Genomic DNA, 21,884 nt, shown 5'->3' with positions numbered 1-21,884 from the left:
ATTTTAGAGATAAAAACTGTTACTGCAACTAACATTAAATTTAGTATTTTGATAATTTAGACTATCAGATCATTAGAGCAAGACTACTTTTGTGAATGTTATATAGTTTTATTAGTATCTAGATATCTATACGAGCTACATAATAACTAATATTTCTATATTCTGTAAATGTAGGGAAAACAAGAAAGACAGAAAATATATATATAGTAATCATCATAATACCATTAAGAAAATATCTATAAATATATATCTCTTTAGTTCTCAATTTCTTATCTGCGAAACAGTTGCTCTTACTTAAAAGTTACATTAAAGTGAACTTATCTGTAAACATTTTTTTTGCAGCGCACAAGCGTATTTGTGTTTAGGGTTTGTCGTTAATGGGCAACGCATTTGCAGTAGTGAACCTGCGTTTAAATTTTAGTGAGTGAGATAGTAAAATAGGCAAAGGGTTTGCCTAAATAGTAAGTGTATAGTGTAAGTTGATTTACGAAAGTCATTTATACTTTTTCCATGTTTCACACATAATATTGAGAACCATTGTGTCGTACAAGCCAGCTAGGAACGAAACGATATTCATCCACGGCGTTTTCTAGCTTCGATTTAAATACAAAAATATATATTTTCAATAACATTGTGTCGTTAATTGTTATATAATTGTTAAATTTTATTTAAATTGCTTAAAATATTTCAACCTCAGATCCCAACTCCCAATCTAGAATACAAACAAAACACATATCTCTAAAAATCATGTTTATTTTTCTGCAAGGATATTTTATATAACAGTTATAATTTTGCACTTATATATACTATTCACTTGAATACTTACAAAACATCTTATCAGTCACTTATTGCATTAACAATAAAGGGAGTCAAATTATTTCATCATTTAAACACGTCACACTTGAACGCCGTCCGAGATGAACATACAAGATCATCATTTAGTTGCTATACAACATTATTACAAAATATAGTTTTATTTGCGAAATGTGTACGATAAAAATGTGCCAAGGGCACATGAAGGCAGATTAATCTATTCACTTATTATCGATACATTACTAATGTACTCTAAGTAAAACCTCAGAATTATAGTTAAAATTAATATTTAGTGCAATAATTGTTTTGGTTGTTTCGAAGGTGATGCCCCGGGTAACCGACCTTCGCCCGCTCTCTTCACCCCCGTCGATTTGATGTCTGAAACATAGTTACATAGAAACTTAACTGACATACTACTTCTACAGTTATAAAAACAAATCATGAAATAAGTTCTATTTTTATATAACAAATTATAAAAAAAATATCGTTTTAAAATTTGTAAAAAGAGCTCGATATTGGAATTAAAATTGACTATTGAAAGCGAATTCTAAAATATATACATTATTGTTAGCATTATTACAATATTATTTAAAAAGTAACCTAAAATCTTTCAAAAAATTTTGAGAGTAGGAAAAAAAACTGTCTACAATTTTACATAAACTACTGAATTCCTTATTTAACTTATTATACCACTAACTGAACAAACTAGCAGTGTACAGAATATCGCTCTGACAAATCGAAATAAAACACAATATATAATATAGGGAATAGTGTCCCCCCCCCCATAACACAACATATAATATAGGGAATAGTGTCCCCCCCCCAGTCGCTGTACCTTGCAGCCACCTGACTTGCGTGGCGGGCCCGTAGCCCTTCTCGTTGCGCGCCGCGATGCGGAAGATGATGGCGGGCTTGGTGGACGAGTCCACGTGCGCCGCGCTCAGCGACGCCTGCGGCACCACGCACGTGTTCGTCTTGCCGCAGTACACGCGCACGAACGCCAGCTGAGACTTCGACGCCTCCTGCGGCGCCCCAGACAAAACATCATGTATGTATGAGTATAGTAGGGTTAAACTTAGATGAAGCATCGTCAAATTCAATAGAACCGATTACTGCCGATTTACACAACCAATAGAAATAGCTCCCTATCGCGCCATTCGACGCTATTCGTCGCTATAGATTCTCGTGTCAGTACAACCCGAGAAAGCGAGAGCATGTTAATCGACGTGTCAAATTGACGAATATATAAGGTCATATGATGTTACAAGTTATTTCGTTTGTGTAAAAATAATATTCACATGAGAAATAGATATTGATAATTTGGAATAGCGTACTCAATTCGGATGTGATCGGTTTTACGAATTTTTTCGATGCTACATCTAGGTTGTGTCGTACTATATGTGAACAACTATAGTAATAACATAGAACACAAGTAGTTATTGAAATATCGAATCGATTAGCTGATCAATTACTACGACCACATTAAATATTCAGATAATATTTTAAATTCCTTAATATGCAACACGTAAGGTTAAGGTTACACGGAAACTTCCTAATTTTTACCGACAACAGCGAAGACTCATTGGGCATAAATGGCGACCGCTAAAGAAATTCGGAATAACAATCTAACATGTTAATTCATACTACAATGACCACTCAAGAGACTTATTTCGAATCAATGAAGTATCGTCGTCATGGAATTTCTTTTTTTTATCATTCCTTTAAAATGCATGCACAGAAAATAAATATTAAATAATACAGAACGGTAGGCACAGACAATAAAATATTCCCAAAGCATTTGTTTATCGTGACATGGGTTTTCTTTACATTAAACAGCTTTCATATAATAATAATGTTATCATAATGATAAAAACCTTTGGTTGTGAGTTAGACCGCACGGCGAGGTACACTGAGTATTCGAAAATACCCTCGGCGGCCACCTGTGGCGGCTCCCATGACAGATGCGCACCCTCCACTGACTTGGAGATCTTGATGGCGGATGGGGCTCCAGGGAACCCAGGCAAACATGTCTTAAATGCTGATTCCTGTTGATAGTTAAAATTACGTAAAACTTAAACAATGTTTCGTTGCTTTACATTATGACATTTAAAAGGCCGAAATATTATTAATATGCCCGAAATAATGCTTACCTCACTGAACTCGCCTCGTCCGCAAGAGTTAATTGCTGCTATTCTGAACTTATACGCCGTGCCATTTTCCAATGGTGATGTAGGTAAGGAGGCCAAGTCCGGTAAACTATCCAGGGACAAATTTGAAAGGTCCACATTAGGATCCGATATGTAGTTTTGTACCTAAAAAAAAGTTTTAAAATATTACACTTGCCGGCACATACGTACAAAAAGTACTGCACGGTAACACTAACCGTAAACGTGGTTCCCTTAACGAAGCCGACGGTGTACCAAACATCCTCGTCGTTTTGTTGCTTTTGATCTTCCGGCTCCGACTATAATAAAATCGCAAATTATATGAAATGCTCTGTAACGACCGGTAGTGTACCGGTACCGGTGAGTCGAGATGGCCCAGTGGTTAGAACGCGTGCATCTTAACCGATGATTGCGAGTTCAAACCCAGGCAAACACCGCTGATTCATGTGTTTAATTTGTCTTTATAATTCGTCTCGTGCTCAGCGGTGAAGGAAAACATCGTGAGGAAACCTGCATGTGACAAATTTCATAGAAATTCTGCCACATGTGTATTCCACCAACCCGCATTGGAACAGCGTGGTGGAATATGTTCCATACCTTCTCCTCAAAAGGAGAGGAGGCCTTTAGCCCAGCAGTGGGAATTTACAGGCTGTTGTTGTTGCTGTTGTTGACCGGTAACGAGATCGGTTCGGCGGGTCGACCTGTTCGTGCTGATGGTGCAGCGCTGCGCTGGCGAGCGTGGCCAGCGCATGCGCGGCGTCGGTGGGCGGCAGCGGCGGAGCCCCGTTGGCGCCCGGCGCCGCGCCCGAGCTGCTCACGGCGCCCTCGCCCTCCGCCCCCGCGCCCGCCCCCGCACCCTCCGCACCCGCCGCGCCCGACGACGACACGCCTGCCCCGCTCTCCTCCGCTACCGGGTGACAGATCACAATGAGCTAAAGATTATTATTATTATTATGTGATTGAAATTATCAATGAGAAGATTCTTATTTTACTTTTTTCTTCTTAAATATATGTATGGTAAGTATGAAAGTGTTCGAAATAAAGAATTAATTATATTCGAAAATTATCAATAATGGAACCTTGTAGTAAATTTGGTGAGAGCAAGGCGGATCCATTTGCAGACATAGTGAGAAGTGGCATCGACTCGCTCACAGAAGGCATGGTGTCAGCGGCACCTTCCATTTCAGATGTGTCGGCATCACTGAATCTAAATATAATAAAAATAATAAATAACAGAAATGAGATTTTAGCTTCTAAAACAGTATAGATTAAAAAAGCAAAGTACCGAATGTTATGAATTCATATGTAAATTTGTTAAAAAAAAAACTCAATAGTCAGTCATTTGAATTAAAATAAAATGAATATTTTAGAATATGCACATATATAAATAAAATGTATACATAATACTGACTCATTGGCTTGCTGCTGCTGTGGTAGTACAGAAAATGAATGCAGTATAGCAGGGCCATTGGCCGTGGACGAAATCAGAGCCGCCTCACTCTGTCCACTGCTAGATATATCCGCACCACCTTCCGTTGTACTTGAACTGCAAAAGAAATATTTATATCATGTTATTTTATTCAACCATATAGACTATATACAAGAAAAAAAAAATTAATTATACATACAATGAATTGAACATATTATTATGCTAGATAGGAGAATATATCGAAAATAAATTAATAGTGGAGTCACAATTAAACTATCTTTTAGATTGATTATTTTAGTACTTATACAATTAATTCAAAAATAAAAGTTACAAAAGTTACAGGTCAATAAATTTGGTCTTATTTTACCTGATGCCTGTACTAAGAACTTCGTGAGCGGCACTGCTTATATCATTTACATCATCACTGCTAGCCACACCTTCCCCTCCGCCCATATCCTCATCCATTGTACTGGATTCCTCTGAAATACACAACTTTCTGTAATTTAAATACTATTTGATACTAGTCTTATAGTAGTTATACCAATTAGATTTTTTAAAACAATTTATAATAATGAACTTCAACACTGGCTTATTTATATTCATTACACTTATTTTAGAAATAACATTTTAATTAAATTCAAAGTGTTTGCAAAAATATCATTTAGTTTAATAACAAATTTTTTTTCTCTTATACTCTAATTATCTGTAATGGTGCTGCCACACTGCAGTTATAAAATGTTTTAAAACAATATCGAACATTGAACAAAACTCAACATAGATTTTGTTTTGATTTTTGATGTTTTAACACAATATTTAATAAAATGTTAAAAAATTGTTGTATAACATTTTATAACTATCGGTTTAGGTTCCCAAGCAATTTGTTATAAGACATACAATTCATACATTTCATATATTTGGTTTATGACAAAATGTTAGTCAGAAAATCAGGAATATTTCAATAATAATTTTATAACATTTTGTAACTAGTGTGAAAGCACCATAATTAAACCATACCGTCTTGAATCAAAGGTGCACCTTCTCCTTCGATAGGCATAGCAGAGCTTATAGACTGGTCTGGGGACTCTTCCTGTGCGGTATCTGCACCTTCTCTCTCTCCATCCCCATCATCCAAACTTTGATCCTTTAACAGAGGTTCCAGATGTTCATCTTGAGGGGAATTGTCTTCCGTTTCTGCCTAAATTTATAAAAATAAAAATTATACATATTATACATTTCCATAAACATTTTCAAATAATAATTACTTTTTACCCTAACTAAAATTTTTGATAACACATTATTAATGAAACATTCTAATGAGAAAAATGTTAAGAAGTTTTAATACTTACCGGAGTTGATAAACAATTGTCTCCTATATAGGCCGACTCATCACCAACAGTTCCAGGAGTTGTTTCATCTATATCCATTTCCTCTTCTGCCTCAGGATTTGCTAAAAATTATTCAAGCATAAGACAGTGTCATTAGTAAATATTTACTGGTTGCAGTAAACATGTATTTATACATGTTTACTGCAACCAGTAAAACAAAACATTAATTTGGTTTTCAGTGAAGATTTATATGATTTCTATTGCCCTATTATTACCTGGCTCATCAACCGGTTGCTCTTCATTGTCAGGATCAACACCAGGTTCTAGATCCAAAACATCACTACTACTTGTTGGAGCACCTCCATTTGCAGCTACATGCAAATATTTTACATATTTAAATATTAAATAATATAACTTATTAATGCATGCGGTACTTCATTATATTAATGATATTATAACTTAAACATTAAGAAAAACTTTAAAAAAAACACGCAGCAACATGAGTTTAATGTAAAGTATATCATTGTAATTATGACACACCTCCATCCTCTGTAGTTGGAACAGCTTCCGATTCATCCGCCGCAACATTATTTTCCGCCAGATCTCCTATTGTTTCTGCTTGATTTTCGATCAAAGGAGACATTTCCGCGCCATCGGGAAGATCACCATGGAGGGCAGAGTCAGACTCCATATTATACAAATTTTACTCACTGGCTTTATTAAACACAAATAAACATTGAAATATAACAACTATTAAGCAATAAAACGTAACATTTTAAAAAATATTAACAAATTTGCAACCTTTTTGACAGTTATTAAAGGTTGTCCATAGTGCCAAGCCAACTCGGCGTCATATTATTTTTTTTTCACAGGTACTGTATACATAGACAAAGGGCTCACTGCAGACCAATCTCAAACAAAAAAATAATACCAAAGCAAATAAATGAATTTAGAAATATGATATAATTTAACAAAAATAAATACTGATTAGCATTTTTTGCATTTTTCATTCCCTCGCGCTTGGACTTAATTGCAATCTCTACAGCTACGCAAGATCATACGTTATAGAACAGTTTCTTTTTATTTCTCAATAGATTCTGCTTGGACTGGGTTTTGACGAGATGTAACGATATAGTATATATTTTGCAAAAAAATGGGTACTTTTAGTAAAGAAAACGTATTTGTATCGCCAGTATCATCTGTTCCTTCTCGGAATCCTCAAAACCAAACTCTCAGTCAAAGATTCGAAAACGTACAAAACAGTTTTTAAGACATTTAAGATAGAAGTTAATAGGTTTCTGATGATTAAGTAAATATCTACCCGGATGTATATTTCGACTTTACTAGTTTTATTAGTTTTCTAGTAACATGACTTTCACTGTAATCTAAATACAATAAAAAAACACGGAAGGAACTTAAAAAACATGTGTAATTGATCTGCGTCAATAGAAATCAAGGATTGAGATACCGTGTTACTCATTAGAAGCATACCTACTGTAATCAGTGGCGTAGCTATCGTAGCGTAAGGAGGTGCAGGCGGTGCACCAGGAGCCCGCAGTTCAGTAGGACCTCTAAACTAAACATTAAGCTTCTGAAGCTAGAAAATCGCGACCCTGCGCACAAGATTTCTTATTTGGTATCTATAATTCTAAAGGGTAAATATTACTTAAAGAAGGGTGGGAAAGAGGGGGTGACGGTCCAATTCTTTTTCTATGCACCGAGGCCCGTCCGCACCTAGCTACGCCAATATTTAATATATTATTTAAAATATTTCGTTGCCTTAATCTTTAAAATTTTCAGAATTGACGTTTGATGATCAATATTAAAGATTAGTCAAATTAATTTACTATCTATTGTAAAGAAACTCATTTAAAATAAAAACTTTAAGTATTTCATCAAATGATGATGCGAACCGATGAGATGACAATGTTTTAGAGAATGTATGATCGAATTATTATTTTATGGTTCTTTTTGGAAAGTATTTATTCAAAACTCTTGTTTGTCCATAAGAATGTCTTATTTAATATTATAAGATTGTGCATAAAGTATTTTTTAATAATCTACTTCAATGCTTCGGATTCTAAGCGAAATAGATTGGTAAACTGTCAAGTGACCATGTCTTAGATTTGTTGACAAATTTGACACCTGAGAAATGTCTTAATAATTTTAGGGTTATGATTTTAAAATATTTTAAAAATTGGCTTCATTAGCAAAATAATTATAATTATTATCACAATTTTTAAGTGTTGTACTGTTACAAGAAAACTTTTAGTATGGTGATCAATAGCACTTTTAATAATGTGTTATACCTATATGTTAAACAACGCTTAAGTTAATTAACACAGAAAATTATTAAATAGAAAGAAATAATATACAAAAATTCACATTACAACTTGATGGTTTGTAGTTTTTTAAGTAGTAATACAATAGAAGTTACAATAGAAGCAATATGACTTAATAATAAAATAAAGTGTAGTATAAGACAGTACTTTCCTAAAATTAGACTAATTTTGTGAGCCAAGTATTCTGTATAAATATGTAGTGAACTTTACACTGGCAAGTGGCAGACAATAATATAATTATTAGTATATTTCATATTCATTTTTATCTATTTATTCTAGCACCTATAAAATATATTATTACATTTTGAACAACTGTTTTTTAAGGTGCCTGTTAATATACAATTAACTTAATAATATATGGATGCAAAACCAAAAAAAAATCATTTGAAGTGTGACATTTAAACTTACATCATTGTTTAACACTCAATTATTAATGATAATGTAATTTTATTTTCAGAAAGATGTCTAAAACTAGTAAGAGTGATACTAATGAAAAACCTGGGGATGGTATACGATCAATGCGATCCTCAACTGCATTTCGAGTTGTTAACTTTGAGCTTTATGCAAAACCTGTAAGAATTCTATATAAAATTCCAATATAATATTATTTTTAAATCCCATAATATTATATGAATGTAACTATGATCTTTTATTTCAGAATATCGTCATTATGAGTATTGGCTTGACATGTTTTGGTCTTGCTCTTGGCTATATTGCCTATATGAGACATAAATATGAATCTATGGGTTATTATTCTGCCATCAATGAAGAAGGAAAAGAAACATTTGAGAAAAAGAAATCTAAATGGGAATAAAACAATGGATATAAAAACAAATAGGAAGAATGATTTATTGTTATGCTCTGTCATGTACATAGATAGTGTTAATTTTAGTATTTATAAATAAAATAATAAAGATAGTTTTGAACATTATGATATATTTAATCAATGTTAGTTAAAAAATTATACTTATTGTATAATAATTGTTTAAGGGGATTTTTTATTATAATTACCTACTGCCTAGTTGGCCTAGAGGCAAGCATATAAAGATGTTGATTCAAAAGTCTTGAATACTTTGGGTCCACCTACAATTAGGTAATTGTGGTTTTCTGCTAAAAATTCTCAGTAAAAGCAGAAACATCATTAGTACTTGGCGAGTTGGCAGTAATTACACTCAGCTGTTAGCCTTCGCATCTTAGGCCTGAACTCTGGCTGTGTCAGATTAGCATTACATTGGATCAAGAGAAAGATAAAAAAGAGTCTGTTAGGAATTTACCTATTAACTATTAATAAAAAGTAGTTAAAATGCTGTATGAATATATGATTGTCTTTGGTTAGTTCCAGATAGATCATAGAATCTATTATATACAAATGTAATATTATTGTATAAGCGAATGGCTAATATATTTTTTAAAGAGATTAAATATAAAAGAACCTTTTCTTATAACTTTATATTATTTATGACACTAACTGCCCAGTTGATAGCAACTGGTTGATGATAGCTGATTTCGAGAGACAATCAACATTAATTTTTAGAAACAAAGAAAATATCCACAAACAAAATATTCAAATATCATTAAGGGATCTTATAACAGTGATATAGTTAAAATTCAAAATATTTTTATGGTCTAAAATAACAATATGTGACATTTCTTAATTCTCAGCAAAGTCTCAAAATACAATTAGGTTCGAAAAAAATAAATTGGTGTGAGAATAATTTGTGCAGTATGAGCACAGTTTGCGGAACTTTTTAGAGACTGTGCAATGTTAATTGACGAACGTGTGTGACACTGAGGACTGAGCCTTCATTTTATGTTGTCAGTTGTCATTGTCATTATCATTTGCCTGATATTTCAAACAAATTAACAAAAGTCAAAACTTTGAATAGTGTCAAGTAATTAATTTATTACTGAATATACTATGTTTGTAACTTTGTAGCTTGTGTTCCACTTATGTCAAACTCATTAGAATTTATTCGTATTATTCAATTATATGTAATACTCTTATATTGTCGTTAGTAATAAAATCATTAATAATGTTTTCTGCTCTTAAAAAATTAACAAAAAGTGGCGATGATCGCTGTCCAGCACCAATGCCGATGTCGTCTTCTTTACAGAAGAAATTCTCAAGAGGCGTGCACTTTAATAGTAAATATCTCATATTTCCTAGTTGTAGTATATTTAAGTTATAATATATTAAATTTATATAAATAAAACATAGGGTAAAGTAATCAATATTATTGTTTTTAATTATCACTAAATAATGAAAAATTGTTTTAGTGAAAATTTTAATAAAAGGAGATAGAAATGTAGGAAAATCTTGTCTCCTACAACGTCTACAAGGTGGAGCATTTACAGAGGAATATGTCCCAACAGAACAGATTCAAGTCGCTCCAATACACTGGACATATAAAAACACTGATTATATAGTAAAAGTGAGTAATATAAATAATGTAATATATATACATCTTAAACAAGCCTTTATATTTAAAACAAAATCTTAAAATAGATAGAATATATAAATCCAATATAGAATTATTAATCCCTTTGAAATTAGTAGATTCCTAAAATAGGCAGCAATTATAAAATTCTATGACCTTATATTGGATAATTATATCACAAAATGTCTGGAATGTATATTATTGGGAAGAAATTAAATATTATCGATTTCTTAGGTTGAAGTATGGGAAGTGGTGGATAAAGGTCGCACAAAGAAGAAACCTCCTCTTGGGCTTAAGCTCGAAAACCAGTCAGCTCCATCAGCAATGGAGGAAGAACATGAAACTCCAGTTTTGGATGCTACATTTCTGGATGTCTACAAAAATGCTACAGGTGTTATATTAATGATGGACATAACTAAACCATGGTAATTCTACATATGACTTGTTTATGTTATAACAGTTCTACATATAATTTCATTAATTGTTATTACAGTATTGGTGATTTCATGATAAAAATATTTTTTAAGTTCCAATATTATATTTCAGTTCACTGTGCTCTATATTTATTTCCTTAAGTAAAGGCTAATTCATTGTAGTTATCCTATGTTTGTGTGCCCTTTACACAAACTGTTGTAAATTATTGTCATAACACATTTGTCATGACTCATCAATCTTATTATTTTTTAAACTGATAATGTTTGACCAATTGATTGACAGAATCTATAATTTTGATTATAATGAAAAAAATATTGGAATCAATCTGATTTTGTTAAAATTTGGTCTTTATTTTTTGGGATATTATTCTTGAAATAATGTATGAATACGCTAATAAGAAAAATAAAAAATAAGCAATACGCTTTATTGTAAATATATTTCAATATTCTCTGCCCACATCCTTTGCACAGTGTGGGGGAATTATTATATGGAAATATTAGTTGCAATTAGTTATTTATTAACAAAGAACATTCAACAGTGATAAAAATAGCTATATATAAAAAAAAATTAAAAAAATAAAGTTAATGGCACTTTTAAATGCACAGTGTTATTACTTTAAAAAAGTGTGCTGCATTCATATATATGTTTAATGATATATATTGTTTAATTAAAATTGTGATTGATCATCATTATTAATTTCTTGTATAACAAAATGTCATTTGAACATAAAAAAGAAAAAAAAATGGATATTCTAAATAATCCAATCAAATCCCAACAAAACAAATATGAACATTATTTTTTAAATGACACACAATGTTATTCAAAATTATATTTCGCGATCTTTTAATCTGAGAACAGAGAAAAGAGTTAAATCCATTAATAGTGATAACTGATGATTTTTTATATATTGTGTTATAAATACTTTTAATGTGTTACCTATAGTATTGTTCAGGGATCATTATTATTATTATATCATTAGTTAAAAAATGTTGTGTCTTTGAAATAATGAAACAATGTCAGAAACAAATAAGGTAGTTTTAAATTAAAATGTTATTTATAAATAGAGCTGTATATTTTTAAAACAATCGAATTAATTAAGTTTTTATGTTTTTAAGGACTTTTGAGTATGTGGTTAAGGAGCTAACGCGTATACCAGCGGATTTGCCTGTGGTTATACTGGGTAACCATTGCGACATGCAGCACCATCGCCAAGTGCATCCTCATCACATCGAACAAGCCATGCATCATGCTAAGATGACGAGGTAAAGTTTCCTGTTAGACCACACTCATCAATACTGATTACGTCATTAGTATTTACAATAAATTTAGTTAATAATAAATTCGCATAGTTCATGCTCTTGTGTTACATAAAATTAACATTAAATGTATTAAATTTCGATTATCAGTACTAATTATATTAATGCAAAAGTAATTCTTACACTGCAACGACCAAATCACTGTTCCGGTTTGAAGAATTCATAAAGCAAATTGACGGTGTAAGAAATGTTAACTATTCCTTACATCGTCAATGCGCCACCAATCTTGGGAACTAAGATGTTATGTCCCTTGTGCCTGTAGTTACACTGGCTCACTCACCCTTCAGACCGGAACACAACAATACTGCGTACTGTTGTTTAGCGGTAGAATATCTGATGAGTGGGTGGTACCTACCCAGGCGGGCTTGCACAAAGCTTTACCACCAAGAAAGTATATCATGTATGTTTTGTACAGTTTGCTATATAATGGCAGCATTTACAGCGACTACTATTTCCTGTGATGAAGTTATAGTCCATAATTTTCATTAATAAAAAGGCTATATAAGATTTTTCCATTAGATGAAATAGCCTTTAACTATACAAAATCTCTAGGTACATAAGAATGATGTAGTTTTAAAAGTTGTTTGAATAATATAGGACAGCTCCAATCCGTTATGCAGAGTCTTCGATGCGAAATGGTTTCGGTTTGCGATTACTGCACAAATTTCTAAGTGTACCATTTCTGAGACTACAAAAGACGAGCCTGTTGGAACAGCTGCAAAGAAATCAGAAGGATATGGAGGAAATTGAAAGGGAACTTGATGATTTTCAGGTAACAGCTTGACGTAATTAGAACTTATTTCAATCTTGAGTTCTAAGTTTCTAAACTCAATAGCATAGATTTTATTTTATTTTTAGTAGCACAACCAAAAGTAGTAAGTAGTAGTAGACCACATTTTTTTTAATGATATTGGTTGGCGGGTGAGCATATGGGCTACTTGATGGGAAGTGGTTACTACCGCCCATAGACAATGGCGCTGTAAGAAATATTAACCATTCCTTTCATCGTTAATGCGCCACCAACATTGGGAACTAAGATGTTATGTCCCTTGTACCTGTACACTGGCTCACTCACTCTTCAAACCGGAACACAGTGATACCAAGTACTGTTGTTTGGCGGCAGAATATCTGATGAGTGGGTGCTACATACCCAGATGCTTGTATAAAGCCCTACCGCCTAGTTTATCTTGATAAATGTAAAATAATTTTGTAAAGCGTGTGATTACTTGAACAGTGAATGGTATGTTTCTTTTTTCTTTTAATTGTTATGATTATTCATGTCGCAGTGTTTTATTTTTTAGAATTCCGAGGAATCTCAGTATAATATATTCCTGGATCGTCTGGCCAATAAGCGCAGGCAGAGTACGGAACCCGAGACTCGTATCACGACAGAGCGCTCGCCCAGTATTGTGCTCGGAGGCGGGAAACCTATCATTCCACCGAGTGTCAATCCACTTGTAAGAACTACTTTCATTACATTATTTTATAAAGATTTACGATATAAATATGTATAGTACGACACAACTTAGATGTCGCATCGGCAAAATTCGTAAAACCGATCACATCCGAATTGAGTACGCTATACCAAATTATCAATATTTATTTCTCATGCGAATATGATCTTTGCATAAACGTAATAAATTGTAATATCATATGACCTAATATATTCGTCAATTTGACGGGTGGATTTACATGCACTTGCTTTCTCTGACGCGTGAATCCATAGCGACGAATAGCGTCGAATGGCGCGATAGGGAGCTATTTCTATTGGTTGTGTAAATCGGCAGTAATCGGTTTTAATTTCATTCAATTATATTTTCCGATGCTACATCTAATTTGTGTCCTACTATATGTGAACAAAAAATGTTTTTTTTTTTTATGGTATAGGTAGGCGGACGAGCATATGGGCCACATGATGGTAAGTGGTCACCATCACCCATAGACAAGGACGCTGTAAGAAATATTAACTATTCCTTGCATCGTTAATGTGCCACCAACCTTGGGAACTAAGATGTTATGTCCCATGTGCCTGTAGTCACACTGGCTCGCTCTCCCTTAAAACCGGAACACAACAATACTGAGTACTGTTGTTTGGCGGTAGAATAACTGATGAGTGGGTGGTACCTACCCAGACGGGCTTGCACAAAGCCCGACCACCAAGTTTGTATTAATCTATGTGTGGATGGTCTTTTCAGTTAGCACAAGCCCTTAATCCGACTGCAGGGAAAATACATATCAATGAAAATATACAAGTGAAACAAAGTCAGTACGTGAGCTCGGAGTTATTGAAAAGTAAACCCCCGGTTAGTATGGACATGACACCGTCAAAGCTACCGCAAGACAGGTTAGTGATGTTTAATTTATAATGTTGCATATTTTTGAGATATAGCTTAATTTATGGACTTTTTAAAATGTTCACATACAACCTCATTTAAAACGACCTCTAACAAACCTCTAACCTCTATCACAGATATAAAAAAAAATTGGCAATTTATCAAAATGTCTAGAAATAAATCCGTTACTTATATGTATGTCTTTTATAAATGATTTAGTTTTATTTGTATACATAATGATAAGTAATTACAAATTATTTAAGTTGAGATCTAAATGTCATATATATTCCTCTACCGGAGATATCCTTTGAAATGGACCCTTTAGCAAAATTTACTTGAACTGTATGTACAGTAAATACATGGTGATTGTTAGTTCGTCATTTCTTGTTATGTCTCATCGTTTCTCTTTATGTCTTGGTCACATTCATAACATATAGTATTATCCAATGGAAGAAGATAATCAAATGGTAGATTTACGTATGCAACGCGATTTGCTTAACAAAAGTAACAGCCTGTAAATTTCCCACTGCTGAGATAAGGCCTCCTCTTCCATTAAGGTGAGGGTTTGGAACATATTCCACCACGCTGTTCCAGTGCGGGTTGGTGGAATGCACATGTGGCAGAATTCCGATGAAATTAGACACATGCAGGTTTCCTCACGATGTTTTCCTTTACCGCCGAGCACGAGATGAATTATAAACCCAAATTAAGCACATATATATGTTGACTAATATATGTATCTTAATTCATAATGCATAACATTATTGAAGCTCTCGACCAATGATATCGCTTTCATTCGATGTCAAATAAAAATATGCAACCCATTTATTTCCAGTATTCCCAGCACACCATCCGCTAACAACATGTCTATGTCGGGCTCCTCGGGAGCTTTGGACGAGTTCTACGCTGGTACCTTGGATAGCAGTTTCCTAGAAGACCTTGGACCGATTAGTAATAACAACCAGGAGACTAACTATGACACTGATAGGTAACTGTGTTTTTGTTCGTAATTGTATATTATTACTATTTATTCTTGTAGCCGAAGTTACTCCTGATTATAACAGCTATCTGCCAGTGAAAGTCCCGTCAAAATCGGTCCAGCCGTTCCAGAGATTAGTCGGAACAAACTTACAGACAAAAATATAAACGTTATTTTGGGTATATGTACCGTGCATACTTTTATTATATTGTTTTCTACATTTATTCGATCATTTTTGAATATATTTGAAGATCAATAAAAAACAGTTATCGATGTTGGAAAAGTAGCCAATAGCTGGACGAGTAGAGTTAGAATAATACATGTTTAAGAAATTAGTTTATAGAATAATATTTTGTTTTACAAAAGTGCCTTAACATTTTTTTTGTTTTTTTTTTTAGCGACGATGATAACACAATAAATCCAAAAGTAATTGTAGATGAAGACGATCTAGACATCGAGAGCAGTCCACAGATAAAAAATCAAACGGGCATAGACAATGTAGATATTGAATCAAGGACAAAACACGAAGATAATTTGAGAAACGATTTTATGAAACAGGCTGTCATAAGTAAAGACCATGAAGGGAACAGCATGTCTATACTGAGTAATCAGAGTATTAATATTCCCAGCGACTTCCCGCTATGGGCAGGGGATTCAAGTGTCAGAAGATCTCCTGAAGGTGATGCTACTTTTATATGTTTCTTAATAATGTTAATAACATTCCTTTCTGAGCTGAGATGGCCCAGTGGTTGAACGCGTGCATCTTAACCGATGATTGCGGGTTCAAACCCAGGCAAGCACCGCTATATATATATGTGCTTAATTTGTGTATATAATTAATCTCATGCTCGACGGTGAAGGAAAACATAGTGAGGAAACCTGCATATGTCTCATTTCATCGAAATTCTGCCACATGTGCATTCCACCAACCCGCATTGGAACAGCGTGGTGGAATATGTTCCAAACCCTCTCCTTAATGGAAGAGGAGGCCTTATCTCAGCAGTGGGAAATTTACAGGCTGTTACTTTACTTTTTTTTTACTTTACATTATTTTCTAATGGAATTAAGTAAAACAAGGAGCTCTGATGACTCCAAATAAGAAGGTTATGGAATGTGTTAAGATATTATTCAATGAAAAATAGTAGGCATTATGTATTATAAAATGATTAATTAATAATACTAATATATTAGACTATATATGTTTTTAGCATATATTATATTTTATATCATGTTCATTATAGGTGGCGAAGATCCAGATATAGCAAAAGAACCTGATGTGAAGGTTGGTTATTTTCGTATGTTGTTAATTTATTTTTGAAAAAATTAAATGCTAGAAATTGTCTATGGAAATGAGTTCAAACGATAATACTATATTTTTTTTAATTTTAGACTGACAAAAAGCACAAAAAGAAGAAATCAAAAGATAAAGAAAAGGGGGATTACAGCGATAAGTCAGAACGTAAGGAGAGAAAGCATAAACATAAAAAGTCAAAAGGTGACAAGCAGCCGCACCCACAAGAAGGACTGCTGGCGCCCTCTGCGAGCGCCAGCTTTAACTACGAAGACTACGATAGTATTTAATGTCGCCATGTTTCGTGTCTATTGTGCTTACATATGTATGTGTAACAATTATTATTATTACAGAAGTTTTTACTATATCGGAACTGAACTTGGTAACCTGTTCCTATAATTTCATTGATTTTCTGAAAATCCAATTTAAAAAAAAGAAAATAACAATAGCTGTATAGATCAGTAAACAATGTTGATCCTCGAATTTAGTGTGAAGTAAATATTTACGGTTTTTTATTTTTTTATGTATGAAGAGCAAATAGGATGTATGCTCGCGGAAATAACGCTTTTGGACTTAAATAATGGATGACTATTAGCAAAAATATATCGATACACGAACATTATATCCCCCGTGAAGCGCAGAAATGCTGTCTTTAAACGGGAAGTAAGAACAAGTCTAAACATATTCGACTGAATACCATAGAGATTCATATGTATTATTGTTCATATGTATTATGTTCTAAAATTTACGTTTACACTTGCATAACGTATATAACCTCCTTACATCTTTTATTTATGTACTAAGATGAAATAAGTACTTATTATTAATAGTGTATGTGAAAACATCGTTAGGAAACCTGCGTCTAGTTTCATTGAATTAGCTAGGCAGTGGGGCATTTACAGGATGTTTCTTTACTTGATTCTAATGTATGTGAGAGCAATGGAATTATGTTATGTAACTTGGATTCCAAGTAATGATATAGAAGTTTTTAAGTAAAAGTTTGATCATAGAAACGGCCAGTATTCATCGTTCTCCACCAATCCTGTATATTCTATACAGGAACGTTTGGATCAACATTTTCCAAGCTCCTCTAATGTGAGGTGATACAATTTAAAACAGGCTCGCTGATTTTCTTCACCACGAATTTGTAAGCAGGAATTAAGCAATACGTCAATGCTTAAATTCAGACCTAAGACTAAACTGATCTGATCTACATGCTTTATGTATTGGGCTTACTAGACTTAAATTGTACGATGCTTACAAATATTATAAAATACATTTTTTTTATAAGTTTTTGCTAAATTCGTTATAATGTTATTGTATATGTGTATTTCAAAGCGAATACATTTGTATATTATGTGTTTAGGTAAGTCAGTGATAGATATACTATCATAATAAAATGGTACTAAGAGGGCTTATACATTATCTCTTCATATATTGTTTTTAATATGACAAAAAAGGTTTCAATACAAATGAAAACTGGAGATTTTTAAGCGAATTTATGACCGATTGATTAGGCTAGTTGTATAGTTGTTTGAACAAATATGGATTAGTCTCAGGCACCACTGGCACTATTCTATACATTTTGAAAATTACAATAGAGTTACAAGGACTATTTTCTGTTCTTAGAAGTAAATACTAAAATGTATGTTATTATTAGTTAGGTGTCATACTTACCACATTTCTTAGATAGGTACGGCGATACTTTTGGAGCGTCGATTTGTTAATAAATATTTCGCAAGGTTTCCAATTCCCGCACAAAATTTAAAATACAATACAGAACACCGATCATCAAACAATAATTTCATATGTTTGTCATCAATAATCAAATGAACTTGGCCTCAGGTAACCTAGGTTAGGCTATTCTAGATATCTGTTTATAAAAAATACGGTATGTTAAATTTCTAACCAAAATGCATATAAGTATATCACCCATAAATTTGATAAAATTTATCATACCAACCATGTATTGAAGAAATTGTTTTATATGCTTCGAATAAGACTTCTTTATTATATTAATATATAATTATAATGGATTTGAATTAGAATTGATGTCGTGGCTACAGATTTTTTACTATTGACATGGAGACTAATTCTACTAACAAATTTTCACTTAAAATATTATATAAGCGTGGTAGTTGAGCGGTTTTCTTAGACTACTACTATGGAACATATCGTAACCGTTATAAATTAGTAGAATTAGCCTCACATTTTTAAAGTACTATTACCCTGTTAAAGTGTGACAAATTGTCTACCATATATAATAAATATATTTAAAGTATAATAACAAGTATTTAAATGAAAGTGTTGCTTAATGTGTAATGTTTGTAAGAAAAGTTTGTTAAATAACAAAATCAGCCAAACGTGTAAATTCCTTATTTTATTGCATCTTATATGTGATTTAGATGTAATTTCTATTGCTTATTACAATGAATTACTTAAAACTGCTTTCAGTGTTTATAAATTAGATATAAAATATATGAAAAAAAAGAGTATGATTTATATATTGACGACCTCCGTGGTCGAGTGGTTTGTACACCGGTTTTCAAGGGTGCGCCACTCCGAGGTCCCGGGTTCGATTCCCGGTCGAGTCGATATAGATTATCATTAGTTTTCTATGATGTCTTGGGCCTGGGTGTTTGTGGAACCTTCGTTACTTCTGATTTTCCATAACACAAGTGCTTTAGCTACTTACATTGGGATCAGAGTAATGTATGTGATGTTGATATGATGTTGTCTCATATTTGTTATATCATGCCTAGCAGAGGCAAATTATTATTGATAGCGAAATAGGCTCAGGACATCTGAGAATAAATAATGTACAAGGGCTACAACTATCCTCAGCCTTTGATTCACAATTTTCTCACCAGCATTTGAGATAAATTACTTTAAAATATTTACACAAAACTGTTTGTTAACTTTAAAATGGGGCAAAAGTTTAATATCCATGTTCTAAAAATATTTAAACCATTTGTTATCATATTATGAAAGTCAGTTCATAATTTAATTTATATTCTTATATAACAATGTTCTAAACAGAGTGGAAAATTGAGATTATTATGGCTCTTCTTTATCAATCTACTTTGATGTCTACTACCGAGCATAGGCCTTATATGACTTCATTGCTTTTTTTTAAATATTCTATCGTCAAATATTTTTAAATCATAGCACCTTCAGTAGAAAATGGCCATTTTAAATCAAATTTTAAATAATTTAAATACAGTTTTTTATTGGAAACGTCTAAAAATAATAATAAAAAAACTTAATACAAATATAAAACTTACTTTGTATCTAGATATATAAAACGGTTTGATTTTGGTGGTGGATAAGTTTACATAAATAATCACGTGAATATCATCGATGTGATTAATTTATTATTTATTTTTTGTCAATATTCACAAGAATCGTAACTGGAGCAAGATTAAATCAAAACTGTTTTATTTTATATTAAATATTCGGATTCCACCGTATATACCAGAAAATGTATTGTTTATAAATTTCTAATTTCATTGATTATTTTTTTTAAATTGTTTGCAGAGTGCAAACAATTAGTCATATGTAGTATCCCTATTCAGCGTATTAAATTAAAAAAAAAATCATTCCAGTGTTTGCAGCATATGTAAAAAAATCTGATATGTTGTTTAATCTAGTCGATACAATAAAATATTATTTTGAAATATGATCTCAACTTTACAGAGAACTATTTTTCTGAATCTGATTGAAAATTGAATTCCAAAATATTTCTCATTAAAAAAATAATAGTTGTTGTATCTACTTTTACCTTAAGCATTTAAAATTGTATATGTTTGCAATTATTAAGTTAAAGAACAAAAATTTAACTAACATATTATACTATATTTTGAAAAAAAATAAAATTTTATCGTGCTTGTTATATAATAAATGAAATATTATAGCAATATCTTTGTATACTTTAAAATCCATATATAACAAATGAAAAATAAATTTATTTTAATGCATTTCAAACTGAAAGTAGAATATTACTTTATCTCGTGTATGGTTTGTTGTTTGGTGATTTAAAAACGATTTAGATGGGAAAAGGATTGAACTTTAGGTAGGCAAGGATAACTTGGTTTTGACAATGATGGGTGGTGTTGATTTCAACGAAAGATTTTTAATAAATAGATTACAATCTATTCAAAATGTAAATATACAACCACATCGATATTTTATTGGTTAGATTATAAAAATTGGACCACTTGTGTGAAGTCCACGCAGTAATGTAACAATATTACAAACAAAAATCTCTACATAACAGAACTTACAGATATTAGTCAACTTTATTTTATACATTCTATAGTACACGATTATTTAACATTAATATTTACCTAATATTATATTTTATACATTCTATGTATAGTAGATAATATTCTCCAATTTGTAATAAGTTAATAAAACTATAAAATATTCTCTTCAGTTATAGGCATTCAATAAGGCTAATGTAGGTAATGAAACAATATTTGGTGATTTTTACGGTTCTCTTTGAATACAACACGAAATACTTAATTGATAAAAAATTTATACAAAGCACTTTGTACTCGCCTTTTCATATATATTTTTTTTCAAATTTGGTATTTACTTTTAGATGCCTTGGACTATTTGTTTAGAAACTTACAAAACGAATTTCATGATTTATTTTTGTTGATATCATTTTTATGTACAAAAAAAGGTACAAAACAGTACAAAATGCCGTAAAATTATATTACAATAATAAAACCAAAATCAAACAAGACAAATAATTAACGTAATTACTATATAATCTATTGTACTTTATTTTTAATTTGAGAAATGAAATAAGAGAAACCATAATGTTAGTGGGACATAATTTCATACCGATTCATTGCAAGTGTTACAATTTGGATATAGTTCATTAAAAAATATTTATTTATTGCGTGACTACAACTGATCTAAAAAATATTTGTGTCAAAATTATAAATGCAATTGATTGAATTATCAAAATAGTTCTATTACATGGATTTATGATTACTGGTAGATAGAAA

General features: G+C 32.0%; 3 protein-coding genes across 4 annotated transcripts; 2 read left to right on the top strand and 1 right to left on the bottom strand.

Moving 5' to 3' along the window:
- Nucleotides 1-737: 737 nt before the first annotated feature.
- Nucleotides 738-6,594, bottom strand: LOC124538962 (host cell factor-like). 2 transcript variants are annotated; one of them, XM_047116260.1, is made up of 13 exons: nucleotides 6,273-6,594; nucleotides 6,008-6,103; nucleotides 5,754-5,854; nucleotides 5,443-5,602; nucleotides 4,775-4,886; nucleotides 4,390-4,524; nucleotides 4,058-4,185; nucleotides 3,680-3,885; nucleotides 3,197-3,277; nucleotides 2,964-3,125; nucleotides 2,688-2,858; nucleotides 1,649-1,835; nucleotides 738-1,191 (listed from the first exon to the last, which is right to left on the bottom strand). In XM_047116260.1, the coding sequence occupies exons 1-13, from the start codon at nucleotides 6,421-6,423 to the stop codon at nucleotides 1,103-1,105; spliced, it is 1,779 nt and encodes a 592-aa protein (XP_046972216.1). In that variant the 5' UTR covers nucleotides 6,424-6,594; the 3' UTR covers nucleotides 738-1,102. The 2 variants fall into 2 exon arrangements, with proteins under 2 accessions (XP_046972216.1, XP_046972208.1); XM_047116252.1 differs by having other exon boundaries at nucleotides 5,422-5,602; nucleotides 6,273-6,593.
- Nucleotides 6,595-7,846: 1,252 nt separating this feature from the next.
- Nucleotides 7,847-9,005, top strand: LOC124538346 (small integral membrane protein 8). Its single transcript, XM_047115389.1, has 3 exons — nucleotides 7,847-8,131; nucleotides 8,532-8,646; nucleotides 8,733-9,005. Exons 2-3 carry the CDS (start codon nucleotides 8,536-8,538, stop codon nucleotides 8,886-8,888), a joined length of 267 nt encoding a protein of 88 aa, XP_046971345.1. The 5' UTR covers nucleotides 7,847-8,131; nucleotides 8,532-8,535; the 3' UTR covers nucleotides 8,889-9,005.
- Nucleotides 9,006-9,918: 913 nt separating this feature from the next.
- LOC124541413 (rab-like protein 6) lies at nucleotides 9,919-17,496 on the top strand. Its single transcript, XM_047119273.1, has 11 exons — nucleotides 9,919-10,219; nucleotides 10,352-10,506; nucleotides 10,747-10,937; nucleotides 12,063-12,209; nucleotides 12,861-13,035; nucleotides 13,565-13,720; nucleotides 14,459-14,607; nucleotides 15,432-15,584; nucleotides 15,974-16,254; nucleotides 16,817-16,857; nucleotides 16,965-17,496. Exons 1-11 carry the CDS (start codon nucleotides 10,108-10,110, stop codon nucleotides 17,154-17,156), a joined length of 1,752 nt encoding a protein of 583 aa, XP_046975229.1. The 5' UTR covers nucleotides 9,919-10,107; the 3' UTR covers nucleotides 17,157-17,496.
- The last annotated feature ends 4,388 nt before the right edge of the window (nucleotides 17,497-21,884 follow it).

This window comes from Vanessa cardui, chromosome 2 (genome assembly GCF_905220365.1).
Source record: "Vanessa cardui chromosome 2, ilVanCard2.1, whole genome shotgun sequence".
Lineage (NCBI taxonomy): Eukaryota > Metazoa > Arthropoda > Insecta > Lepidoptera > Nymphalidae > Vanessa > Vanessa cardui.
The sequence above is the reverse complement of the archived record's forward strand: the minus strand, read 5'-3'. Positions and strand labels throughout refer to the sequence as shown.